The sequence below is a fragment of the Daldinia childiae genome (genome assembly GCF_008694065.1).
Source record: "Daldinia childiae strain JS-1345 chromosome Unknown Scaffold2, whole genome shotgun sequence".
In the NCBI taxonomy this organism is placed as follows: Eukaryota; Fungi; Ascomycota; class Sordariomycetes; order Xylariales; family Hypoxylaceae; genus Daldinia; species Daldinia childiae.
In genome coordinates, this window is record NW_022984643.1 from 20,537 (window position 1) to 41,866 (window position 21,330).

The 21,330-nt window shown below is 44.5% G+C and overlaps 5 protein-coding genes across 5 annotated transcripts; 2 read left to right on the forward strand and 3 right to left on the reverse strand.

The window, feature by feature from the left end:
• Window positions 1-1,250: 1,250 nt before the first annotated feature.
• On the reverse strand, window positions 1,251-3,006 carry GL218_00954 (uncharacterized protein; the record flags this gene model as incomplete). The annotated part of the gene is made up of 2 exons (XM_033577402.1): window positions 1,251-2,865; window positions 2,930-3,006. 2 exons carry the CDS (start codon window positions 3,004-3,006, stop codon window positions 1,251-1,253), a joined length of 1,692 nt encoding a protein of 563 aa, XP_033439539.1.
• Window positions 3,007-3,919: 913 nt separating this feature from the next.
• GL218_00955 (putative chromo domain-containing protein) lies at window positions 3,920-5,118 on the reverse strand (the record flags this gene model as incomplete). The annotated part of the gene is made up of 4 exons (XM_033577403.1): window positions 3,920-4,491; window positions 4,567-4,743; window positions 4,799-4,909; window positions 4,989-5,118. 4 exons carry the CDS (start codon window positions 5,116-5,118, stop codon window positions 3,920-3,922), a joined length of 990 nt encoding a protein of 329 aa, XP_033439540.1.
• Window positions 5,119-6,607: 1,489 nt separating this feature from the next.
• GL218_00956 (putative sirq protein) lies at window positions 6,608-7,914 on the forward strand (the record flags this gene model as incomplete). Its single annotated transcript, XM_033577404.1, has 3 exons — window positions 6,608-6,905; window positions 6,962-7,092; window positions 7,144-7,914. 3 exons carry the CDS (start codon window positions 6,608-6,610, stop codon window positions 7,912-7,914), a joined length of 1,200 nt encoding a protein of 399 aa, XP_033439203.1.
• A 942-nt stretch (window positions 7,915-8,856) lies between these two features.
• On the forward strand, window positions 8,857-11,265 carry GL218_00957 (Arginine-tRNA ligase, cytoplasmic; the record flags this gene model as incomplete). The annotated part of the gene is made up of 5 exons (XM_033577405.1): window positions 8,857-9,147; window positions 9,203-10,260; window positions 10,312-10,461; window positions 10,519-10,932; window positions 11,220-11,265. The coding sequence occupies 5 exons, from the start codon at window positions 8,857-8,859 to the stop codon at window positions 11,263-11,265; spliced, it is 1,959 nt and encodes a 652-aa protein (XP_033439204.1).
• Window positions 11,266-16,877: 5,612 nt separating this feature from the next.
• On the reverse strand, window positions 16,878-17,684 carry GL218_00958 (putative zn-dependent hydrolases of the beta-lactamase protein; the record flags this gene model as incomplete). The annotated part of the gene is made up of 1 exon (XM_033577406.1): window positions 16,878-17,684. One exon carries the CDS (start codon window positions 17,682-17,684, stop codon window positions 16,878-16,880), a length of 807 nt encoding a protein of 268 aa, XP_033439198.1.
• Window positions 17,685-21,330: the final 3,646 nt, after the last annotated feature.

Sequence of the window (21,330 nt, forward strand, 5' to 3'; positions counted from 1 at the left end):
CTTCTATCATTCGCCGTCCGCAGTTCGCGACTCTTGGAAACTCTTTGCCACCGACAAACTACTCTGTTTTCCATTCTGCGAGTTCTAGAATCTACATAATCTTCTAGGGTTTAAGCAGGCTATCCCGCAGGCTGTGTGATTGGGGTGGCTTTTGTAAGGCGGATTCTGTCGGGACACAATGTGATACCTCAGATTAGTGTCGTAGTCCTCCCACGTTGTCGGTATCAGTCGTATTTTGTAAATGCGTATGTAATTCTGCCTTATCGCAACTCAGTGAAGGAAATTTTAGCATGGCTTACTAGCTGACTAGTAGTTCGAGCTATATAGGTGCTTCAATTGTATGGACAGGTGAATATTATGAATGCCTAACAAGAACCGTCAGTACTACCCGAGAAAGCATGGACGAGACAATAGGGTTGATAGTATTAAATGAAGTCAGGTTTTTGACGTAATACATTCCTTATATTTGATAACGTTTACGTGTGATTGTGAAGTGTACCGTGGGATGATGCATAGGCAGGCATGCAAAGTAAGAAGCCAGATTAAGCAGGCTGTGTATATGTGATATAGTAGGTTGTACTTATATATTACATCATACAATAATATCTGCCGGGATATTTGGTCAGCAGGCCTAACTTATAGATGTATACAAGAATCCCTAGATCTAAGGTAGGCGTTATTTACATGGGAGTATACCTTGTTTTTGGTGCTGATCAAGTTTTCAACGTAGGATGAATATATAACTAGGTCCCTACTCTTACTAAGGAGGCAGCTACTAGGTACTATCGAAGTAGATGTCAATGGTAAAACTAGGAACATGTTTGATCTAAAATGTATCACATGCAATACAAGGTAGTCTCCTTTTGCTCCCCTTTAGATAGCAAACGGCGGCCGCCAGAGGCGTCTAAAACCTAAGCTATCGACTTGAATTTTCAACGCATTTAATTAGGGAGTTTCGCGAGTAAAGTTTCTCAATTATTATTACTCGCTGTGTTGAAGAGTTTCGTAGCTAAGTACAACACGTTATTTATATCTTCTAGTGTATAGTTTCTGACCCGTCGACTCATATAATGTATATATTATAGCTCATGGAAGCAAGGCTCATGGCTTCTCCAACTCCTTTCCATAAATCTTCGTGGTCTTCTGAAGTCTAGTCGCTTCGAATTCTAAGATCTTGTTTCACTCTATTAGAGCAGAGCATATACTTCACGTCAATTGTTGCAACATGAAGACCGCAGAAAGAGCAATGCTCATTGCGCCTGATCCCGCCCGAAGAACTTTAGCCACGACTTCAAATCCACCGTTAGCCCTTCACCCAACTCCGTGGATACGACACTCTCCTGCCAGTCGCAAGACACATATAGCTCTCCATCTTTCGCTGCGACAAGGCAAACCCCGAACGCTGCGCCATGAACTTCGGAGCCGATGGAGAATATCGACCGATCGATGGACCATTTGGTACTTGCCCCGGTAAAAGCATCTGAGGCTCCTTCTACAGGATTTTCGACGTTGCTTAACGACGAAGGGGTTTTACCATCGATAACTCCTATATTAGATACGGCAACTGAGTGGGATCTGGGCTTTTCTAACCGTTCCTTCAGCAACGCGCGAAAGTCAGGGATGAACTTCATTAGACCCATCTGGTCGTTCTTGGTTCCCTCGTCCAGTCTCTTTACTAAGTCGACACGCACCGTTTTCGCGACGGGCCATATTAAGGATTGGAGGGCGAGCATACGCCGCTCGACCACTTCTTGATCCTTGAAATTTTCTTCAGTCTCGCCTCTCTTACCATCCAAATGTTTAAGCCCTCGTTGAGAAGAATCAGTAATAACACTTGCCGCCCTGATCTTTATAACCCATTCTTCATCAAACACATGATCTACCGTCGTCATGAAATTCCCCATAGTTCGCACGAGATCTGCATCTCTTACATTAGCCTTTGCCTTCTTATTCAATGCTCGCTTCATTAGCGGGCGCCAATTTACGATTGTAGACCCTCGGAATGCGCGCGCTTGCTCGTCCGATAATCTGCATGCGAGACTGGCATGCGCGAGCGCCTGTAGTAGGCCCGTCAGAGTAGTACCATGAACCCGACATGCTGCTATGATATTTTGGAGAGCGATGGAAGATATGCTAAAGTGTCGGTACTCCGACGCGTAATGCCCAGGACGGATGGGCGCCCAAGTTGCGCACAAGTTCGCTTCGGATTTGGCTTGCAGGACTGACGGCTTGAATTCATTCCACAACGTAGCCAGCGTGAAGCTTATCCCGACGGGGAAGTCGCATAATGAGTGAAGTGGTGGCAGCAGATCTCTCCTCCGGGCAAGGGGTATCGTGAGAATACGAGTTTCCGGGTTAAATCCCTCGGGAGCTGAATTGTTATTAAGGTCATTTAGATGCCGCAGCATATCTTCATGAAATATCTTTGCGCTAATACCGTCGGTGTGAGAATGACCCCATTCCCACATGATATCGATGAATTCCCTGCCCTCGATGCTTAACATAAGAATACGCCATGCTGGTGCTGTCTCGGGCTGTTCCACCTTGATATTGAGACGGCTCTTGATAATGGCTTCGAGTTCGGTGTCATAATCCTTGCTGCCGTCGAGGTGGCGCCATTCGATGTGACGGGAAAAGTCGACCTCATCTAGCTCGACGAAAACGGGCTTGCGACTGTGTTCACCACGCAGACCAACGCGTAGAAGAGGGTGTTTTAGCAAGATCTGGGAGATAGCCGATTCAACCGTTTGCTGTAATTTCACCTGCGACTCTGCTAGGAGGAGGGTTGCAGGCACCGTAAACCTGCATGTGAGCATAGAGCTCCTGTAAAGGTCTAGTGAGAGCATGGCTGCCTCGAATAGTTCCCTGCATTGATATTCCCATCAGAATTAGTTCCGAGACTGAATGATATGGTAGTAGTTGTGCCTACAGGTATCCAAGGGGTCTGATGACCTTTGCCTCGTGTTTTATCCTCGGCAGCTGATCATTTTCCTTTATATCGCTCATCGTGATTTATAAGATTTAGTACCAGGTTATCCTAATAACAAAGGCCAACATTCGGTACTGTACTTCGGAAGCAGAATATCGTGACAGGTGCGGCGGGAGATATGTATATTTGAAGGATGAGTCGAAATATCTACTATGAAACTGAAACAGTGTAAATGTTAATGACGAGATATTTAAAAACACGTATGAAAGCTTCAGTTTAGACACTGACCGAGCACCTATCTATATTGCTATTCATAGCGGGTTCGGCCTGCTCGGCCTCCTCGGGCAACCGACTACCACGGCGAAGCAATATTAAGGGGTAGAATATACGACCCAGTGCTATGTGGCGCAGCAGGCAATTAACGCGTCCTGATATTCAAACTGAGCGATTGAAGTTCTTATACGATATGGTAATATGATCTAGGTGCTATATTCTTGCTAAAGAAAGGTACCTAATTACTAACTGGCAAACTTATTGCTTGTGAAGTGATGCTGGCAAACCGGTGGTCTTATACCAGCTGCTTCAATGGCAGAATAGTAGTAGCCCAGTGCTAATATCTATGTACAACTACCCGTTAATTATAATTAATGAGTAATGAAAAGGGTTAAATCAACGAAGTAGATAGCCCAATTCATCGTATTATCAAAATACCTATATGATAAAAGGTAAGTGTGTGTCTATTCGCATCATCTAAGCTAGAAGAACGCGATGGCTGAGCTCGATGCGGAGAAAATCCTAGTATCTTCCAAGCACCTCAAATGTTTGTCCCTATCCCAAAAATTGATAACATACCACATCGCGATCCATCCTTAACGCCGTATGTGATGCAATGCCGGGCATCGTGAATGCTCGCGAGACGCAATAAAGGAAAAAGTACGTATGTACAGATAGTAAATAGTAGATAGGTCAACTTCGTCTAGGGTAATGCGTCTACTCGGTGCGCTGCTTCTTACCCCGGCCTCGTCTAGCAAGAAATTTCTCGCGACCGCCGAGATCCTTCCAGTATTGGTCCAAAGCCTCTGGGGCAATCTTTTTTAGCTTGGCTTCGGCTTCGAATGATGTCTCGCCCCGCGTGGGCGGATGGCCGACCCATTGAACTTCGAATTCGAACCCGCCTCTAACCTTCTTTTCGTGACCGAGCAGTTTAAAGACGCGGTAGGTCTCGAGAGGAGCGTTTTTAGGTTTAATGAAGAGGGCATTGATACGGCCGCCTTGGGCTTTCCAGTATGCATATAACGTCTCTTCTGCGCCTTGTTGAATTTCTTCTTCGACCTCCCAAGTAGCATCATCCTCGCTCTCTCCAACCCAATGGACAAGGAACTCGACAATGCCGCCCTGAGCCATTCTGTGCCGAAGAAGGGCTTGAACTTCCTTCTCTTCGCGTTCGTCCGCTTCGGTTAGCGTCTGCTCCGTCCGGTTCACTGCCGTCGCCTTCTCTTTACCCTTTGTATTATTTCCGTCGTGGATGTTATTGGCAGGCTCAGGCTTATCATTAGAAGGCCCTATGAGACGTAAATATTATTAGCTTGGAACTCGGACGTGTGAAATGGCGAAGATGTAAAAGAATATATGCATACCAGGGATGCCCATATCAGCTACCGGGACTACCAAGTTTTTACTGGACTCTTCTTCAGGTTGAGGATGTAATCGTGCCGCTTCGGGCTCTTGTGCGCGGGCTAAATTTGCTGCAGCGTCGACACGTGGACTATCTGTTACCTCGCTTCTTCGAACACCCGACGAACGGCTTAGGCGCTCTATAACGTATATTAGCTACGATCTAATAGATTAAAGCTGACCCTCTAGACGTACTATTGGTCTTGCCCGCCGACGGAGGCCGTCCCTTTGTGCTAGAGTTTGGTGCTTCCGAAGAAATGCGCGATCGAGTGCGCTGAGTCGAAGGCGTCTTTTGGACTGGGTCGTCTGTTTGCTTTGATTAACACTATGATAGACAAAGAGTAAAGCTCCTTAATAAGCGATTACTATATCGCCTTCCTCTTACCATCGTCTATTTCATCATAAGGGTCGCTCTTAGCTTTTCGCTTGGTGCCACGCGATTCCTTGTCCCCGTTTACCGATCTGGGCGCGGGTGACGACTTGGCAAATATATTGTTAAGGATGCTCGACATCATGGGGATGGAGTAGACGCGAAGATGCGAAGATGCGAAGAGAATAGAAAGTTGATGACGCGGTAGCTTTAGAGATGGGAATAGTTCGAGGTTGGAGGTGGGTGATGACTTGGTAAATGTATTTAGAAGCTTTCTGAAAGCTTTCAAGAGAGACTTGAAATGGCGCGGCAACAGAATGGTGGAACCGCGACTTTTTTGTCGCTGGAATGACGAAGAAGTTGCTGGCCCTGGAAACTGACGTTACCTAGGACCCGAGATTTTAATTGTTATTAGGTACTTATAAGAAAGGGGCTATCTTGACTATAAAATAAGTACTTTGGAACACATACTCCAGAAGTATAGGTATGCTATTCATTAGGAAATGGACCGTGCACGTACTGACAGGTTTAGCCTAAGTGATCTATACCGTAGCTTAGGTAGGTGTATACGTCTTATCCTGACAGCTCGTAAGTTACCAATTTACCTTATGCTAGGTAATGAAAAGTAAAAGCTATAAAATCATGTAAAGAGAATTCCCGATATCTCTCTTTATACTACTATCTTTTAATTACCTAGGTTAGAAGGTTTCATTTTGTTACATGATTTCATCTTCCTAATGTAATCCTTTATCTAATGGAGAATTTTGCTAAGGGTTGGTACGCGCTCTACGAAACCCCATATGGTTAAACCAATCAGTCTTCATATCGTAGTTATAGTTAAAGATTAAGTGACTTAGTCTTTTTCGCTCATACTTGTAAGTTATTGCGTACACCATGACTACACCTAATTTCCTACTATGATATACGGAAAACTGTCTGGCTAGTAAAGAGCCAGACTTTTGCTAGAATATAATTCATAATGATTAGTCACCAAGTTGGATGTCTATCATCTTGTATGGCTAGGGCCCAAGGTGCGATTAACCTGGAAAGGTATATTAATTATGGCAGTTATCTCTATAGATCTTCTTTAATACATTCTCGCGACTAACTAACCCCTGCATATATAGTTCTTATTATAATAATCCCGTCTAGTCGTGCTGTTGCTTAACTACTAAACCTTGGATTTCGACGAGTTTGTCGGGTATGTTCCGACCTACGCGATTTTATCTCATACCTGGGGCGACATGTCGGGTCGCATTAGAAGAACGCCTCGACTATGCGTGGATGGATACTTGCTCTTATTCTGGATAGCATATTTGCGATAATTACCTGAAAAGGTAAGGCCGCGTGGGTTAGTGCTAGTTTATACCTACCTAGATTCTCATTTAATCCATTATGATTCATAATGACTTAGAACGATGTACATTCGCATATATTTATAAACTTTGTCGAAGGTCACACCGTTGGCCGTCTACTATTTTTCGCTATAAAGTCGAGCTTAACACAGGAGATTTTTCTTTGATACTGGGAATTGAGGGTAAGGAGATATTATGAACTTATCAAGATTTCTCTTACTTTCACCTCTCACGATTCACCCCACCTCCCTTTGAGATAATACTTGAATCAAGTGAAACATGGCAAGGTCGGATAAACACGGCCTTGTTTTCGGGGGTACTGGCCTTATTGGCTGGGGCGTCGTCAACGAGTTGCTCTCGGGTTATCCTGAGCAGGGGGTATTTAACAGAGTCACCGCAGTCACCAACCGTTCGCTCAAATTGGAAGATACATACTGGCCAGAGGTATTGCCAGGCTTACCCGAACTTCAGATATGCTCAGGAGTTGACCTCTTGAACGGAACTGGCGAAGACCTCGCGGCTACTCTAGAGAAGAGGGTGCCAGACATCCAGGGCATCACTCATGTCTTCTACTTTAGTTTGTAATACCTACGTACCAGTCCTACCGCAACCCTAATCGCTGACTGAAGACAGTCTTCACTTCTTTTTTGAATGATTTTGAACAAGAGTGTGCATTGAATTGCGGTATAATGCGAAAGGTGGCAGCGGCCGTAAATATGCTCTGTCCCAGCCTTCAGTCATTCGTTTACTCAGGGGGCACTCGGGTCAGTACGCTTGTTTGAACGAATTTATGAACTGTTACTAATGTGACAAAGGGATACGGTATCTATAATCCTAGCATCAATTTCAAAACTCCGCTCGAGGAACACATGACCAACCAGCTTCCCGAGGATTATGCTAAAATTGTGGCATATCCGTGGTTTAGGGAGATACTCACCGAGGCCGCAAAAGGCCGCGGATGGGCCTGGACGGAAGTCTGCCCTGATGTCGTCGTTGGCTTCAGCCCGATAGGCTCTGGGTACTCGCTCGCACTCCATTGGGCGCAATATCTCTCGTTATACGCCTTCAACCACGGCATCTCGGGCTCAAACACTGAGAAAAGGGTAGAGATTTCCTTTCCTGGGACCAAGGCTGGCTTCGACGCCCGATTTACGCAGGTATCTACTCGCATTCTTGGACGGATAAGTATTTTTGCATCTCTCAACCCAGACAAGCTCGGTGGACAGATCATTAATACGCTTGATGACCCGACCCCTACAACATTCCGCAAGCTGTGGCCCGAGATTGCGGGTTGGTTCGGCCTGGTAGGCGTTGGCCCTTCTGGAAACGAGGGATCCTCGCTTACCCCAAGCGAATACATCGCGGAACACAAGCATCTCTTCCAGGAACATGAGCGTCCAAAGGGTGTCACGGCAGGAGTTGGTGCTGGTAGCAAACAGCTTGATACAGTCGGGTACTGGCTAGATTTCGACAGAGAGCTTAGCGCCGATAAGCTCCGGTCTGCTGGCTTCCTTGAACAACAGTTTCCGGCTCATTCATGGATAGAAGCTTTTAGGAGGCTCAGGCTTGCTGGTGTTATCTTTTAATTGTGATGCGACTCCTATTACCCTATAATATTCAATACCGTATATGGCAAGTTTTACGAAAGGTATGAATCAAGGTTTACCCCCTATCATATTTGCTATATATAGGCCCCGAAAAACTAGAACTGTTAGGCGGCGACGGGGAGACCTTATGTAGGTAGCTAGCGGATATCTACTTAACTTAGGTAGTTTTAAAGGTGGCCGTGATTTGCATGTATCGTCATGTCGAAACGGTCTCCTCCCGTCCCATGTCGAAAATATCCTAAAAGGTTTGCCAAACCGAACATCAGCCGAGTATTTGGGGTTTGTTCATACAATTAAGGACGTGGAGCTCAATATTAGAGAAGCTAGCATAGAGATTATGGCTACGATGCTTCAAGTGAGTAGCACTGGAATGAAGTATATGAAAAATAACCAAGATAAAAGAAAGATGTAAGGAAGATATTATATAAGTTAACACCCTATATGCACTTGTCGGAAAAGACTGCCACCAGATTAGGTACCTATGTATATGTAAGCAGCATTGAAGGTGCATGTACTTAGATACCTAGGTACGTGACTTAGGTACATCTGCTTTGAATCGGCGCAAAGCCAATTAAAAGGCGCGACGCGTAGGTGGGGGAGGGGTAGAGGGGAAAATTCCAATGGGTTAAACAACAATTTCTTATTTCTCAAATGAGTCAGAAGGCGCCGACAACTTTTAGGGTTTAAGGTTTAAGAATTAGGAGGTACCTTAAGTATAATTCTTAACTGAGGTTACAACTGAAGTTCTAAATCCTAACAAGTAGAATCTTCATGACCTCTCCTCACATTAGAACTATTATTGTTCGCACAGTTTGGCCATTTCGACATCAACAATTATCTACTATTTCTCTTCGTTACTACTACTCTACAAAATTCAGTCGCCAAAGATTGCTCAACTTCCAGAGACGCGCCGCTAACACCATGGCCTTCGCCAGTAAAATAAATGACGTTCTTTTAAAGCTGGATGACCTGACACTCGAGTCTATCGCTGAGAAATATCCCACGACGCATCCCAATGTCAATCCTTATGATTTCTACCGAGTACATATCAGCGAAGTCCTAGCACCCATTACAGGCGTAGCCTCCGATAAGATTCATTCCGTCATCCAGTGGACAAATGCCCTCGACAAGGGAGACTTTACCTTACCTATTCCTGCCCTCCGGATAAAGGGCGCAAAGCCAGACGCATTGGGAACTGAGTGGGCAGCCAAGGTAAGAGTCGCTTAGAGATATATCCGCGCACGCTGCTAACTACTTCTCTCCGCAGTTCCCCAAAGATGATCCTCTTTTCGAGAAACCCGTCGCTGCTGGCCCATTTCTCTCCTTCTTCGCCAAAGGCGCCCCTCTATCGAAGGCTCTTATTCCTATGATCCGCGACCTCGGTGCGGAATACGGACAAAATCGTTTTCTCGGCCTAAAAGACCCCAAGGACCCGAGCAAAGGAAAGAAGCGGATCGTCGTCGAGTTTAGTTCCCCCAACATTGCTAAACCATTCCATGCCGGACATCTTCGTTCCACTATCATCGGAAGTTTCCTAGCAAACTTATACGAGGGTGCTGGTTGGGATGTTGTCAGGATCAATTATCTCGGCGATTGGGGTAAACAGTACGGCCTCTTAGCTCTGGCTTACGAGAGGTACGGGGACGAGGAAGCACTAAAAAAGGACCCTATCGATCACCTATTTCGACTATACGTTCGTATAAATGCTGAAAAGGAAGAGGAGTTGGCGACCATCGAGGCCAAGAAGAAGGAAGGCCAGGATGTTACTGAGCTCTTAGCCACCAGCTTAGACGAGCAAGCTCGAGGATATTTCCGCAAGATGACGGACCGAGACGAAGAAGCTCTCGCATTATGGAAACGTTTCAGAGATTTGAGCATTGTCCGATACAAAGCTACGTATGCTAGGTTGAACATCAAGTTCGACGAATATAGTGGCGAGAGCCAGGTTACCGAAGAGGCGATGGAAAAAGTAGCCAAGGAGATGGCCGAAAAGGGAATTACCCGAGAAGATCAGGGCGCCGTGCTCGTCGACTTTACAGAGCTTATACCGGGTAAGGAAGGTAAGCGTCTCGGGCGAACAGTTATCAGGAAGAGGGATGGAACTGCTTTATATCTCACCCGAGATATTGCAGAGCTCCTAGGTCGGTACGAGAAGTACAAATTTGACCATATGATCTACGTCGTTGCTAGTCAGCAGGATCTTCATCTTCAACAACTCTTCAAGATTATCGAACTTCTAGGTTACAAGGACGTTGCAGCTCGCTGCCAGCACATAAATTTTGGACTGGTCCTGGGCATGAGTACCCGAAGAGGAACCGTAAAATTGTACGTCTCCAACTGACCTTCTTGACGCCTGGCTAACAATAATTTTCGCAGCTTGGATGATATTCTGCGTGACTGTGCCGATCACATGCACGAAGTCATGCGGAAAAACGACGCCAAATATTCCCAAGTAGAAGATCCAGAAGGCACTGCTGATACACTCGGAATTAGCAGCGTGATGACGCAGGATATGAGCGGGAAGAGGTACGTTATCGAGTCGATCAGTTAGCGTAACAGAACCTAACAAATATCGGTGGCTAGGGGTAATAATTATACCTTCGATTTAGCAGTGATGACGTCTTTCGAAGGAGATACCGGGCCTTACTTGCAATATGCTCATACTCGGCTTTCGTCCATCAAACGCCGAGCAAACGTCTCGGATGAGGAGTTAGCAAATGCGGATCTATCCCTCCTTACAGAACCTCATGCCGTTAACGTGGTCCGATTACTTGCCCAATGGCCGGACGTAGCCCAGAACACGCTGCGGACCTTGGAGCCGACTACGGTAGTAACGTACCTTTTCAGGCTCACACACGTTATCAGTAGTAGCTATGACCACTTGCAAGTAGTGGGTAGCGATCCCGAGCTGAAGGCGGCTCGTATGGCATTGTATGATGCTGCCCGGATAGTAGTAGCAAACTGCATGCGATTACTCGGACTAAGTCCTCTCCAGAGGTAAGCTTCTAGCAACATAACACTAGAGGCCACGTTCTAACAACTTGCAGGATGTAAAAGACATTAGGAATGCGCTTATAGAGTGCTATTCCGATTACTAGTAACACGGAGTCCACGTATTTGGCGCGCATTGGGGATTATCTACGGTAAGAGTACCTATGTAGGTAGGTACCTATTAAGGTATATATTGCCTAGTACCTTGCTAGAAATGATACCACGCTGTCACAGTTGCGTTTGCTGCGTTTACCCACAACTCCACTCGTCAGCTGCCATTCTCGCATTTGTAGGTACGAGGATAGGCCTATGGTTTCAGTTTTTGCCTCGCCTACCTAGCTGCTCAATGCGCCGACCAGTACCTAACCGTGGTTAAACTAAGTAGAACGACAAATGAAAATATCATCTCTTGGGAATTTCTAGAAATGCCTACATATCGTCTCGGGATTATGTAATAAACTCCTATAGCGGGACTACTTCGTATGTTTCTACTATGATATCGCCACCATGCATGATTAACAACTTAAATCGCATGAAATGTCCTTAAGATTATTTTAATATGCGTACCTAATTCCAAGAATTATTTTCAACTATCGACGCGTCTACAACTACATAGCTTGCTTGCTATTCTCTTACCAATGTAGTTCACATCAAAAAACCCTTTGCATCTGATCACATCGTAGTATATATTTTATAGAAGACACATTTATCTATTATGGTGGTCAAGTCCTTTAGAGCTTTCTGTAATTAACTGGTAGTTAGCATGATCTAGGTCATGTATTAAAACCAAGCAGCAAGACTTGGCCGAGAAACACCTTTGCAGATCTCAAAGCTATGGGGTGTGTGGCCCACGGATCATGATGCATGCTTTCATAATGAGACCAAAATCTAGGGTACTTTATGAAATATAGAAAAGAAGTACTGTAGCCCAAAATCTTTTGCGGTTGGTTTAGGGGTGTACCTAGCAAATAGCTTTTAGAACCACAGCGCCATGTCCGAGTTCGAAGGGAATATTGCTTTGCTAACCCGTCTCTCCTATCGTTTCTGCTAAACTCATGTTGAAACAGCAACGAATACTCCATAATCCCCACATAGAATTGTCATACTAATGTTGATACAACACCTTACTCGGGAAACTCGAACGTATAATCTCTGTCCCGAAACTCCCCGTCCAATGTCTGTGCAACCCATTGAGTCATAGGCGGAGGCTCCCAGCCGCTTCAATAGCTTAACATCCACGAATTAGCTTTCTTTAGTAAAATATGTAACGTCCAAGCTGTTGCAGCAGCCCCAGCGCAGAATAATAACACTCCACCAAGCAGGATCTAGCTTCACTACCGTTTTAGGTGTAAGTATGACAGGACGATAAATCATCAATAAGAAAGGCAACATGTTAGTAAATACGACAACAAATAAAGAACGTTGGATAATCCGATCTCGACGTTTGGCTAGGTCAGTACAAAAACCCCCGAATCAGGAAATATGCACCAAATAAACTGCTACGTCAGAAAATATAGTTTTTATATACCCACCAATCCATTACTTATGACTTACACAGACTAAGACTATTATTGTGCCTTTCCGTATTTCACCAGTATTGCCAGTTGTTTGTAAAAGCGTGTCTATGCTGGCTAAGTATTGTAGGTTACCAAGCCCCGAAGCTATTACCGAGATAAAAAGGCATATGAAAGCCTTGTAGGATAAGAGATGGTTAGGAAAGTAAACCCCTATATGTTCTAAATGGCTGGACCTACCAAGATCCATAATTTTATATCACGGACTACTCGTTTTAGACCGTAGAAAACATATCTTAAACTTGGTTCATTTTCGTATTCCACTGAGCGAGGCCACCCGGAAGCTTCTGCCAAGCGAGATATGAATATTAGACATTCGACCTCCGAGAACTAGTCGGTCGATCGAGGGAGGTTAGGTGGTATACTGCAACATATATATGCTGTGATCACGGCGATAAGTCCCGATATTATCAAGTAAATAGAGTATTCCGTGAGAATACCATCTAGCGTAATGTCAGTCTAAGGTACAAAACCGAATACGGCGATGAAAAAAGAGGTTAGCGGCCACATCGCAACCAGTAAGGAGACCTTTACGCCCACCCCTTTTTTCTTATATTAGCATGGAAGCAGATATAGGAAGCCAGGAAGTATTGCTGATTTCAGCATACCTAGTGTTAGGTAGAATATGTGAACTTCGAGGACGCTACTGGCGTAATGGTGAATCCACTGAAGTAACCCCCAAGTGAATAACACGGCACGCAGGTAGTACATAGGCCTGGGTAGTATACTTAGAAATAAGTTGGATGGGACTTCGAGCAGATTAGCTATCTTTTATTGGTGCTAGTCGCCTATCCACGATATTACCTTGGCATATGACATGAGCAATTTCTGTTGTAAGTGAGACGCCTTAGCTGTATGTGAGTAGGAAGTTGGACGTTATGCCCGTGAAAAATGTCGATATGACTAACCTTGTATTGCGATTCGGTGAAGCCAAGAACCTGCTCGAAGTGTGGTTGCTCATGTGCGAAAAGAAAAAAAATAATCAAGTTGAATTAAGAAGCCTAATAGCATATAGAATAAGCATAAGCACCGTAAAGCGATCTTTTACGCAGAAATTCAATAGACCAGAGTCGGAATGGCAATAGATTGATGAGAAGACTAACAAAAGATTATGGCAAATGATAAGAATCGACTTTCAACTTTATGACGAATTCTCCGTCTCAGTTTCCGACATTCCTCCTGAGTTAAAGGGTATGCAGCCGGTGGCGTTGTCGAATTGGCGATCGACCGAGCTAGAATCGGTTAGTGTGTTGAGATTGGCTTCAGGATAGAGGTGGGCTTCCGAGTAAGGGGGTGAAGCAACGTCGGGTACTTAGGCAAGCCTCCTGTCTTGATCAAGTTCCTGTATCTCGATTTCAAGTATATCCAGTACTGCTTGATCTCCAGGTATACATACTAGATAAGCCATAGAAAGAGAGAAGGGGTCCAATGCGAAAATAGTTTTCTATATAGAAGTATGTCGTGAGATAAATATCGGACTGGTGTATATAGACGATAATTTATGGTCTATTTTGTTACGAGGATGATATAGATAGTTATAATAAGAAATTAAAGACGAATCGAGTTTGCGAATAGGTAATTATAGTTATTCTTTTGATTCCTTTTTCCCCTGTACTGGGTTGGGCTTTCTAAATCAGAGCCTCTAATTGGTCACTAAACCCCTGTACCTTCCTTTTTAGGACGCGGGGATGCATAAGCCTTGTTCGCTCTCCAGGAGAAGACCTTACCTTTGGTTTCCAGTGGACCTGTTTACATAAAAAACAAGGCTTATCATTCCCCTTCAAATTCAACATCATGTATTGTATTCATTTTATCTATTACCACATTGACACTCGCTTTATGGCCAATTTATCATAGCGATAAAGTAATAAAAGTTAAAATAAATATAATAACCTCTTACAAATAAGATGGTACCTATTATATGTAGGTGGGTTAGGTATCTAACTATTATGTTCATTCGTATAATTGTTGATTCTTCGATAAAGGCTAAGACTACTTAGTCTCAGGAACATAGGTAATAGCACAATCCATAAACCCCCACGTTATAAATGAAAATTATGTAGATTTAAACAGAAAAATGTATGGGGTTCTCTACAGCTTACGGAGTGTCCTTCTCTCACCGAGCCCGCTATTCCCCTCTTGTAAAGTCGAGTTGTCAGGTGTTAGGTCATGGGAAATGAATAAGCCCGAAATCTCAACTCCCCACCTCATCTCCACAAAGCTAACAAAACTACACCAAGACTAACACTATACGGTGTATAGGGTGGCTAGATCCTAAGTGGCAGCGGAACGCCTCCGGTTTACTCCACAAGAGAGTCCAACCTCCATACATTTACCATGTTTATCTCCTAGTGTCTAACTTGCAAGAACTCCTCCAACTTCAAAGCCTTTGCTCCCCACATAAAGCTATTCCCGCTTTGATCGTGGGGGGTTCGCCTACTCCAATACTAGCGATGACTCCCTGACCGCCGCATACCCTATTTCGGTCGATATATTCTAGGTACCTTGAAGAGACATTGGCGGAGCTGGATACATAGGTAGTATTGCTACTGAGGTTCATACTCACCTTTAAACTCTAAGCCATAAACATACCCAAGGCATGCCTAAAACACATCCGACAATTTTCAAAGCAATATAAATAGTACGAATTCCCGATTAGAAATATCCCGAGGCTAATTTGCCAAGGTCGCGAGAAGTACAAATGGAACGCAGGCGAGTGGCGTCGATTCTTACAGGGGGGCATCCGACAGACCGAGTTCGGTTGATGAAGGTCTAGTAGCTACATAATACTTACATAGTAAAAATTGAAGATCCATCAACTAAGATAAGCTGCGAATAGCTACGACGTTTTAACTATGCGGTACGAAAAAAACATGGTGCGTGCTTCTCGACTGGTCCAGTTTTGCCTCCCGCACCATTAATACTTACAGTCGCCCCGACACTTTTCATCCTCTTACTCTATCTTTAATGGGATATTCAACATGATTTATGAGTTTAATATGGCTCGTATGACGCTTAACGATCCCGAAGCCGACGACACATTCCCAGAGAGACATGTTCTCGATCCCCCGTCTAAATTCAAATTACAACCAGAAACTGAAGACGGGGACGCACGCGGAGACTTTCCCACGAGAAATTTACGAAGGCGGCAGAGACGACGGTCGGAAAGCATAGAGGGTTACGAGATGAGAGATAGATATTGGGAAGCTATGGATATTATCGAACAAGACCTCACCGAAGCAACAAAGGCACCCGCTGTTTGGAATTACGTCTACGATCCAGTTTGCTTGCCTCCGTCGGGATTTGCTAACACGCCCGACATTCGCCGGCTTGGGAGGCTTCCAATTCAAAGAGCGTGGAGGCGTCTTAATAGCCGAGAACATCCCGATCTAGGATCGGCGCGGATAGTTGAGGCGATCATGCTATACGAGAGGGGCATGATACTTTCTCGACAGTTCCAATGCACACATTGCCGGAAATGTCAGACGATATCGCCCGGGTGCATTGTCATAGATCCCGACGAAGAAGCCAAGATAGCCCCAGAGAGCTTCAGCAGGGTTAGATCGATATGCAGCAACTGTCTGTACGATGGACGACAGTGCGACGCGCAGATGTCATCTAGACGGAATCAACCTTCTAGAACGCCAACACCTAGTCAGATTAAGAGATCCTTTGATTCAAATCCAATCCATTTAGAGGTACTCGACCTAGTAGAGAAGAAGCTAAAGTCGATAAAGGGGGATGGAAAAGAAGATGCCGTTGCCCGAGCAAAGCAGATTGAAATGGCGGCTTTAGAAATGGCACAGGCAGCACACGAATGGGGTCTAGGAATCACAGAGAAACGTCGAAAAAAGTTAACCACAGCAGATTCTACGACTTGAACCTCTATTTCCGTCTACGCGCATTCCTAATTAAGTTTATGAGAACTTAATATACGATGCTAAGCGAACAAACCCCGAAGATTCTCGTGTAGATGCGCTATCGTGGTCAATTACACTTAGTACATAGAGTATTGTACAAATGATCCCGGGAATTATGTTAACGATTTAAAATAGTATTTATTTATAGCGAACATTCTTTGACAAGATACGATCATCACTTGGTTTGGTGGTTGTTGCGAATTTTACAGGACTATGTAGATATATACCTAGATTTGAGCGGGACACAGTTACGATATTCCACGGTTGTATGAGATATTCTGTAATTATCTTAACAATAAAAAGGAAGAAGAAAAGAATGTTCTTTTATTATATAAGGAAAGAAGTAGATATATAATCGTGTAGGTACATAATGTGATGAAGACTAAACATGGGAAGGGTTGTGATGGTCTTTATCAATGGTTGTTTAACAATAGCATCATCTTTCAGATATCCCTTTTTAGAAAATTTTCTTAGGCTTCCCAGGCTCTAACCAGACAACCTTGTCCTTAATCCCCGCTTCATCTAGCTCATCCTTTAGTAACTCCTTGGCCTGGGAAAAGTGATCCCAAGCTTCGAAGTGTAGCGGTACCAGTACATCTGCGCCTAGCTCGCGGAATAGCCGGGCACCCTGAGCACCGTCCATCGTGATCTGTAACGGCTCGGACGCACCCGGCAGCACAATGGCCGCCGCACCAAGATTAAACAGAGCAAGCGAGATGTGAAAGCGATCCCGGATATTCAACAGCTCTTCGAGGTAGATAGTGTCGCCGGAAAAGAATATAGCATTCGGAAGGTCCCCTGTCTTTCCGAATGAGGGTGTTGTGAGAATGAAACCTGTGCACTCCCCACCAGGTAAGTGTTGACACGGTGTAGCAGTCACCTCGAAGCGAGTACCGCCTATAGTCAGGTTTATTGCTTCCCAGGGTTTCAAACCCTGTACTCCTGGCCTGGGGTGGAGCTTCGCGGCGCCATCAACCGTGGTCAAAACACGCCGGCCATCAAGTAGACGTTGCCGGCTTAACTCATCAAGATTATCAGGGTGGTCCTCGTGGCTGAGTAGGACGGCATCAATGGGTGGCAGTTGGGAAAGAGAAATGGCTGGTTCGTAGTGGCTAGTTAACTTGGCGATGCCGACATCCCATATCGTACCCTCGGGCGAGAAGTACGGATCAGTTAGAAAGGCAATACCGTCTATGTCTATAATTGCGGTTGCAGTGCCGATATAAGTTACGGTGATATTGCTCCGGAAGGGTGAGTCAGTCATGATGAGTTTCTGAGGATCAAATATCCTATTTTGATAGATTTATATTTATTGTACTTTTGTTCTGTCGGTTAAAAAAATAATTTCTTAATATTTTAAATATTATTATTTCGAATTTACCATCCATCCTGTGCTCTTTGAAATGGTATTCTTATATATTTCCCCTAGGGAAATAATTCTAGCCAGAAAATACCTCATGTGACAAATTTCAATCACGACATTCACTAGGTAAATAAAGGCACCTGTCTGTGGCTAAGACCTAGATAATGCTTACTACACTATTAGAAGCTACACACTAAATAGTCGCATGTATTCGCTAATGATTGGTCTTTGGTGTTGCTGACAAATAAAATAGTCATAGTTCATCAACATCATCAGTCATAAGGCGGGGAGAAGAAGATCCTGTGCTAAATAATCGTTTGTGATAGCTGCATCGATCACACAATCAAGACTAATAGTCCTTGTTAATAATTTTAAATTATACAGACCAAAATATTACGACTATTGCTACCTGTTTATTTACGACCTTTTATCTTAGTAACTACCTAATATATTGCCATAATGCGTATTGATAAATGATTATTGTATTGTGATTTTGGTGGTGGAATTACGGATACGATAGGGAGAAGAGAGATCTCCAAACATCTAAGTTTAGAAAACTTTGGAGACCGGAGAACTAATTTTGAATGAAATATTAAGATACTTTCAATACGACTTGTCAAATAATGGTCTTTGTGTTACCTAAGTGCGTTCTGCCTAAGTGAACGAAACCAGCGTCCGGGTGCGACGTAGAGGTTCCAGTCCCTCGGAAGATGGCGTGATTCAAATTGGTCCTAAGACTCCGACAGTCTCTAAGGGAATATTAATGAGATAGAGAGCCGCACCGGTCGTGGCCGCGGATACTTGCCGTTCGCTCTAGGCCGCTCAATTGGTTGCACCCCGACGTAGCCAGAATAAAGGGGAGTTCGGCTAAATCATACAACACGCAGCCGGGTTTCTATTACAGGAACTGGCCCTGAAGATCTGTAACGCATTATAGAGTGCCGAGATGATAGGTAATTTTAGCATCTATATTCCATCCACTTAGGTCTTTTTCTTGGGGAATATGTACGCGCGTTCGCGATCCAGGTCAATCGCATACGGAGATGCTACCGAAAGGATAAGGAACTGAGAGAATGAATCCGCGTATATTGAATATAAGACCAAGCTATCACCCGGGGCACATTAGAAAGTTATAGGAAAGCTACTCTTGATCAATTAACCAATCTATTTACCGTCGTTAACATGTTCGGCACCAAAGCAGCTCTTCTCACCATACTGCTAGCCGCCACGGCTGTGTGGTCGGATGTATCACCGGATGAGACATGTGGCGTTGATAAGGCCGGCAATAAGAAAGGCTACACATGTCCTGGGGAGAAGAAGTGCTGCTCAACCAATGGCTACTGTGGCTCAACAGATGAATACTGCCTGAAGACTGTAGGGTGTCAGAGCAAGTACTCCAATGTAACAGCCGCTTGCGTCGATCCTGTCGATGGCAAGACAGTTTCTCCTGATGGTACTTGTGGATCCGAAGGGGCCGGCCAGTACGGCTACCGGTGTCCTACTGAGGGAGGATCTTGCTGCTCTGTCGCGTACGTCGTATTTAGTTTTTTACAAGTTACCGGTTTCGAGGGTATATATTTGCTAACAATCCGCGTCTCAGGGGCTACTGCGGAAACACTACTGCTCACTGCCTCGCAGCGGAGGGTTGTCAATCAGCATACGGAGAATGCCAGTGAATAGGGACCTACGAATTATATCTGCAGGATATTTCGTCTTGTGATAACAATATTATGAGAAATAAAAATCATCGGGTACTTTGTATGAAGGAAGGATTGTTCGGATTGCTTGAAAATTAGGCTAAACAGCAACTTGGGAGAATAGGAGACAATGCTCTAAATGATAACAACAGTAAAGGATTAGCTACTAGTGGCTTTGAGAATTAAAACCCAAAATGATAGAGCATTTGTATAAAGGGGGGACAATATATTCATATCCATTTTAATGCTGCTACCATTCCCATAACGAATATGTGAAGCATTTTATTTTGAAAAGTGATAGTAGGGTAGGCTTCCGAGATATCAATCTAAAGGTATATGTTTTCGTAAAGACGTACACGGTAGATTCGAACCTTAGATAAAATAAGTGTATTTAAATCATAGTATTATTTTATACTAACTAGAGCGAATAGAGAAATCTCATGGATGGCCGATCGCGGCCTCGAACTAGAGTGGGGGATTCTCACAACATACACATACAACTTTAATTACGTTGATAATTACACGAATAATCAAATACCTAGGTATTTTAGCATTTGTGGGCAGCCATATATTCTTTGGTTATAGATATTTGATAATATGGCTACTTTATTTCATAACGGCCGTTTTTTTCAGTCCGGGCCCAAGAGTGGCGGTTATTCCTTCGTAGATGCTATGTTAGTTGATGAGTCCGGCAAAATCATTCACGTCGGCAGCATAAACGATGAGAAAATTTCGGAGGCCAAGGCTACTGATATAGCCAAACACAATGTTAACGGTCGTATAGTCTTACCAGGGTTTATTGACGGGCATATGCACTTTCTAATGCTAGGGCAGTCTCTACAAAAGGCGGGTTTAGAGGAGTGCAAGGATCTACAAGACATCCGTCGGACGATTAAGGAGTTCGCTGTCACGCATCCGTCCGCGGTTCGTATAATGTGTAAAGGGTGGATGCACTCCATGACTAATGGGGAGGCATTGGCTAGCATGATAGACGATTTAGATCCGAGGCCTATGTATGTGATGCTAAGAGACTCTTTCCCCCTTTTCGACTTACCTCGGAGTTATTACCTACGCTCGACAATTTCCTAGACTCGCTCTCAAAAAGACATAATTACTAACACATGTTATTATATAGCTTCATCGATTCCAAGGATCTGCATTCGACATGGTGTAACAGCGCAGCCCTGAACGAGATGGGTGTGCAAGACATGCCCGACCCAGAAGGTGGAAAAATTCATCGCGACGAGAATGGAAAAGCATCAGGGCTCTTATCGGAGGCTGCAGCTGTCACAATTGTCTGGCCACATATCGCAAAAGTCGCGCCGATGGAAGAGAAGTTATCGGCATTAAAAGGGGCTGTAGAGGCGTATAATGCGTCTGGTTACACTGGACTCGTAGAGATGGCGATGGATGAAAATGCGTGGGAAGCTTTACAAATACTACGCGAGAAAGAGAAGTTACCAATTAGGATAGCTATTCACTGGCTCATCACTCCTAGGAAGACAGAGGCTGAGAACCTCGCTCAGGTTGACCGCGCAATCGAGCTCAACCGCCAGTTTAACGCCGACAACAGTCCAGATTGTCGTATTGTAGGTATAAAAGTAATTGGGGACGGCATTATAGACGGTTTCACTGCTGGACTATCAGAACCCTATACATCAAATGGAATATCGTGTGAGCCTATCTGGTCGCTTGCAGAGCTCGGGCCCGTCGTCAGAAAAGCAGATAGGGCGGGTTTGCAGTGTGCCCTGCACGCGATTGGCGACAAGACTATAAGAGTTGCTATTGACGCTCTCGAGCAAAATGCTACGCCCGGTCGTAGACATCGGATCGAGCATCTTGAGCTTGCA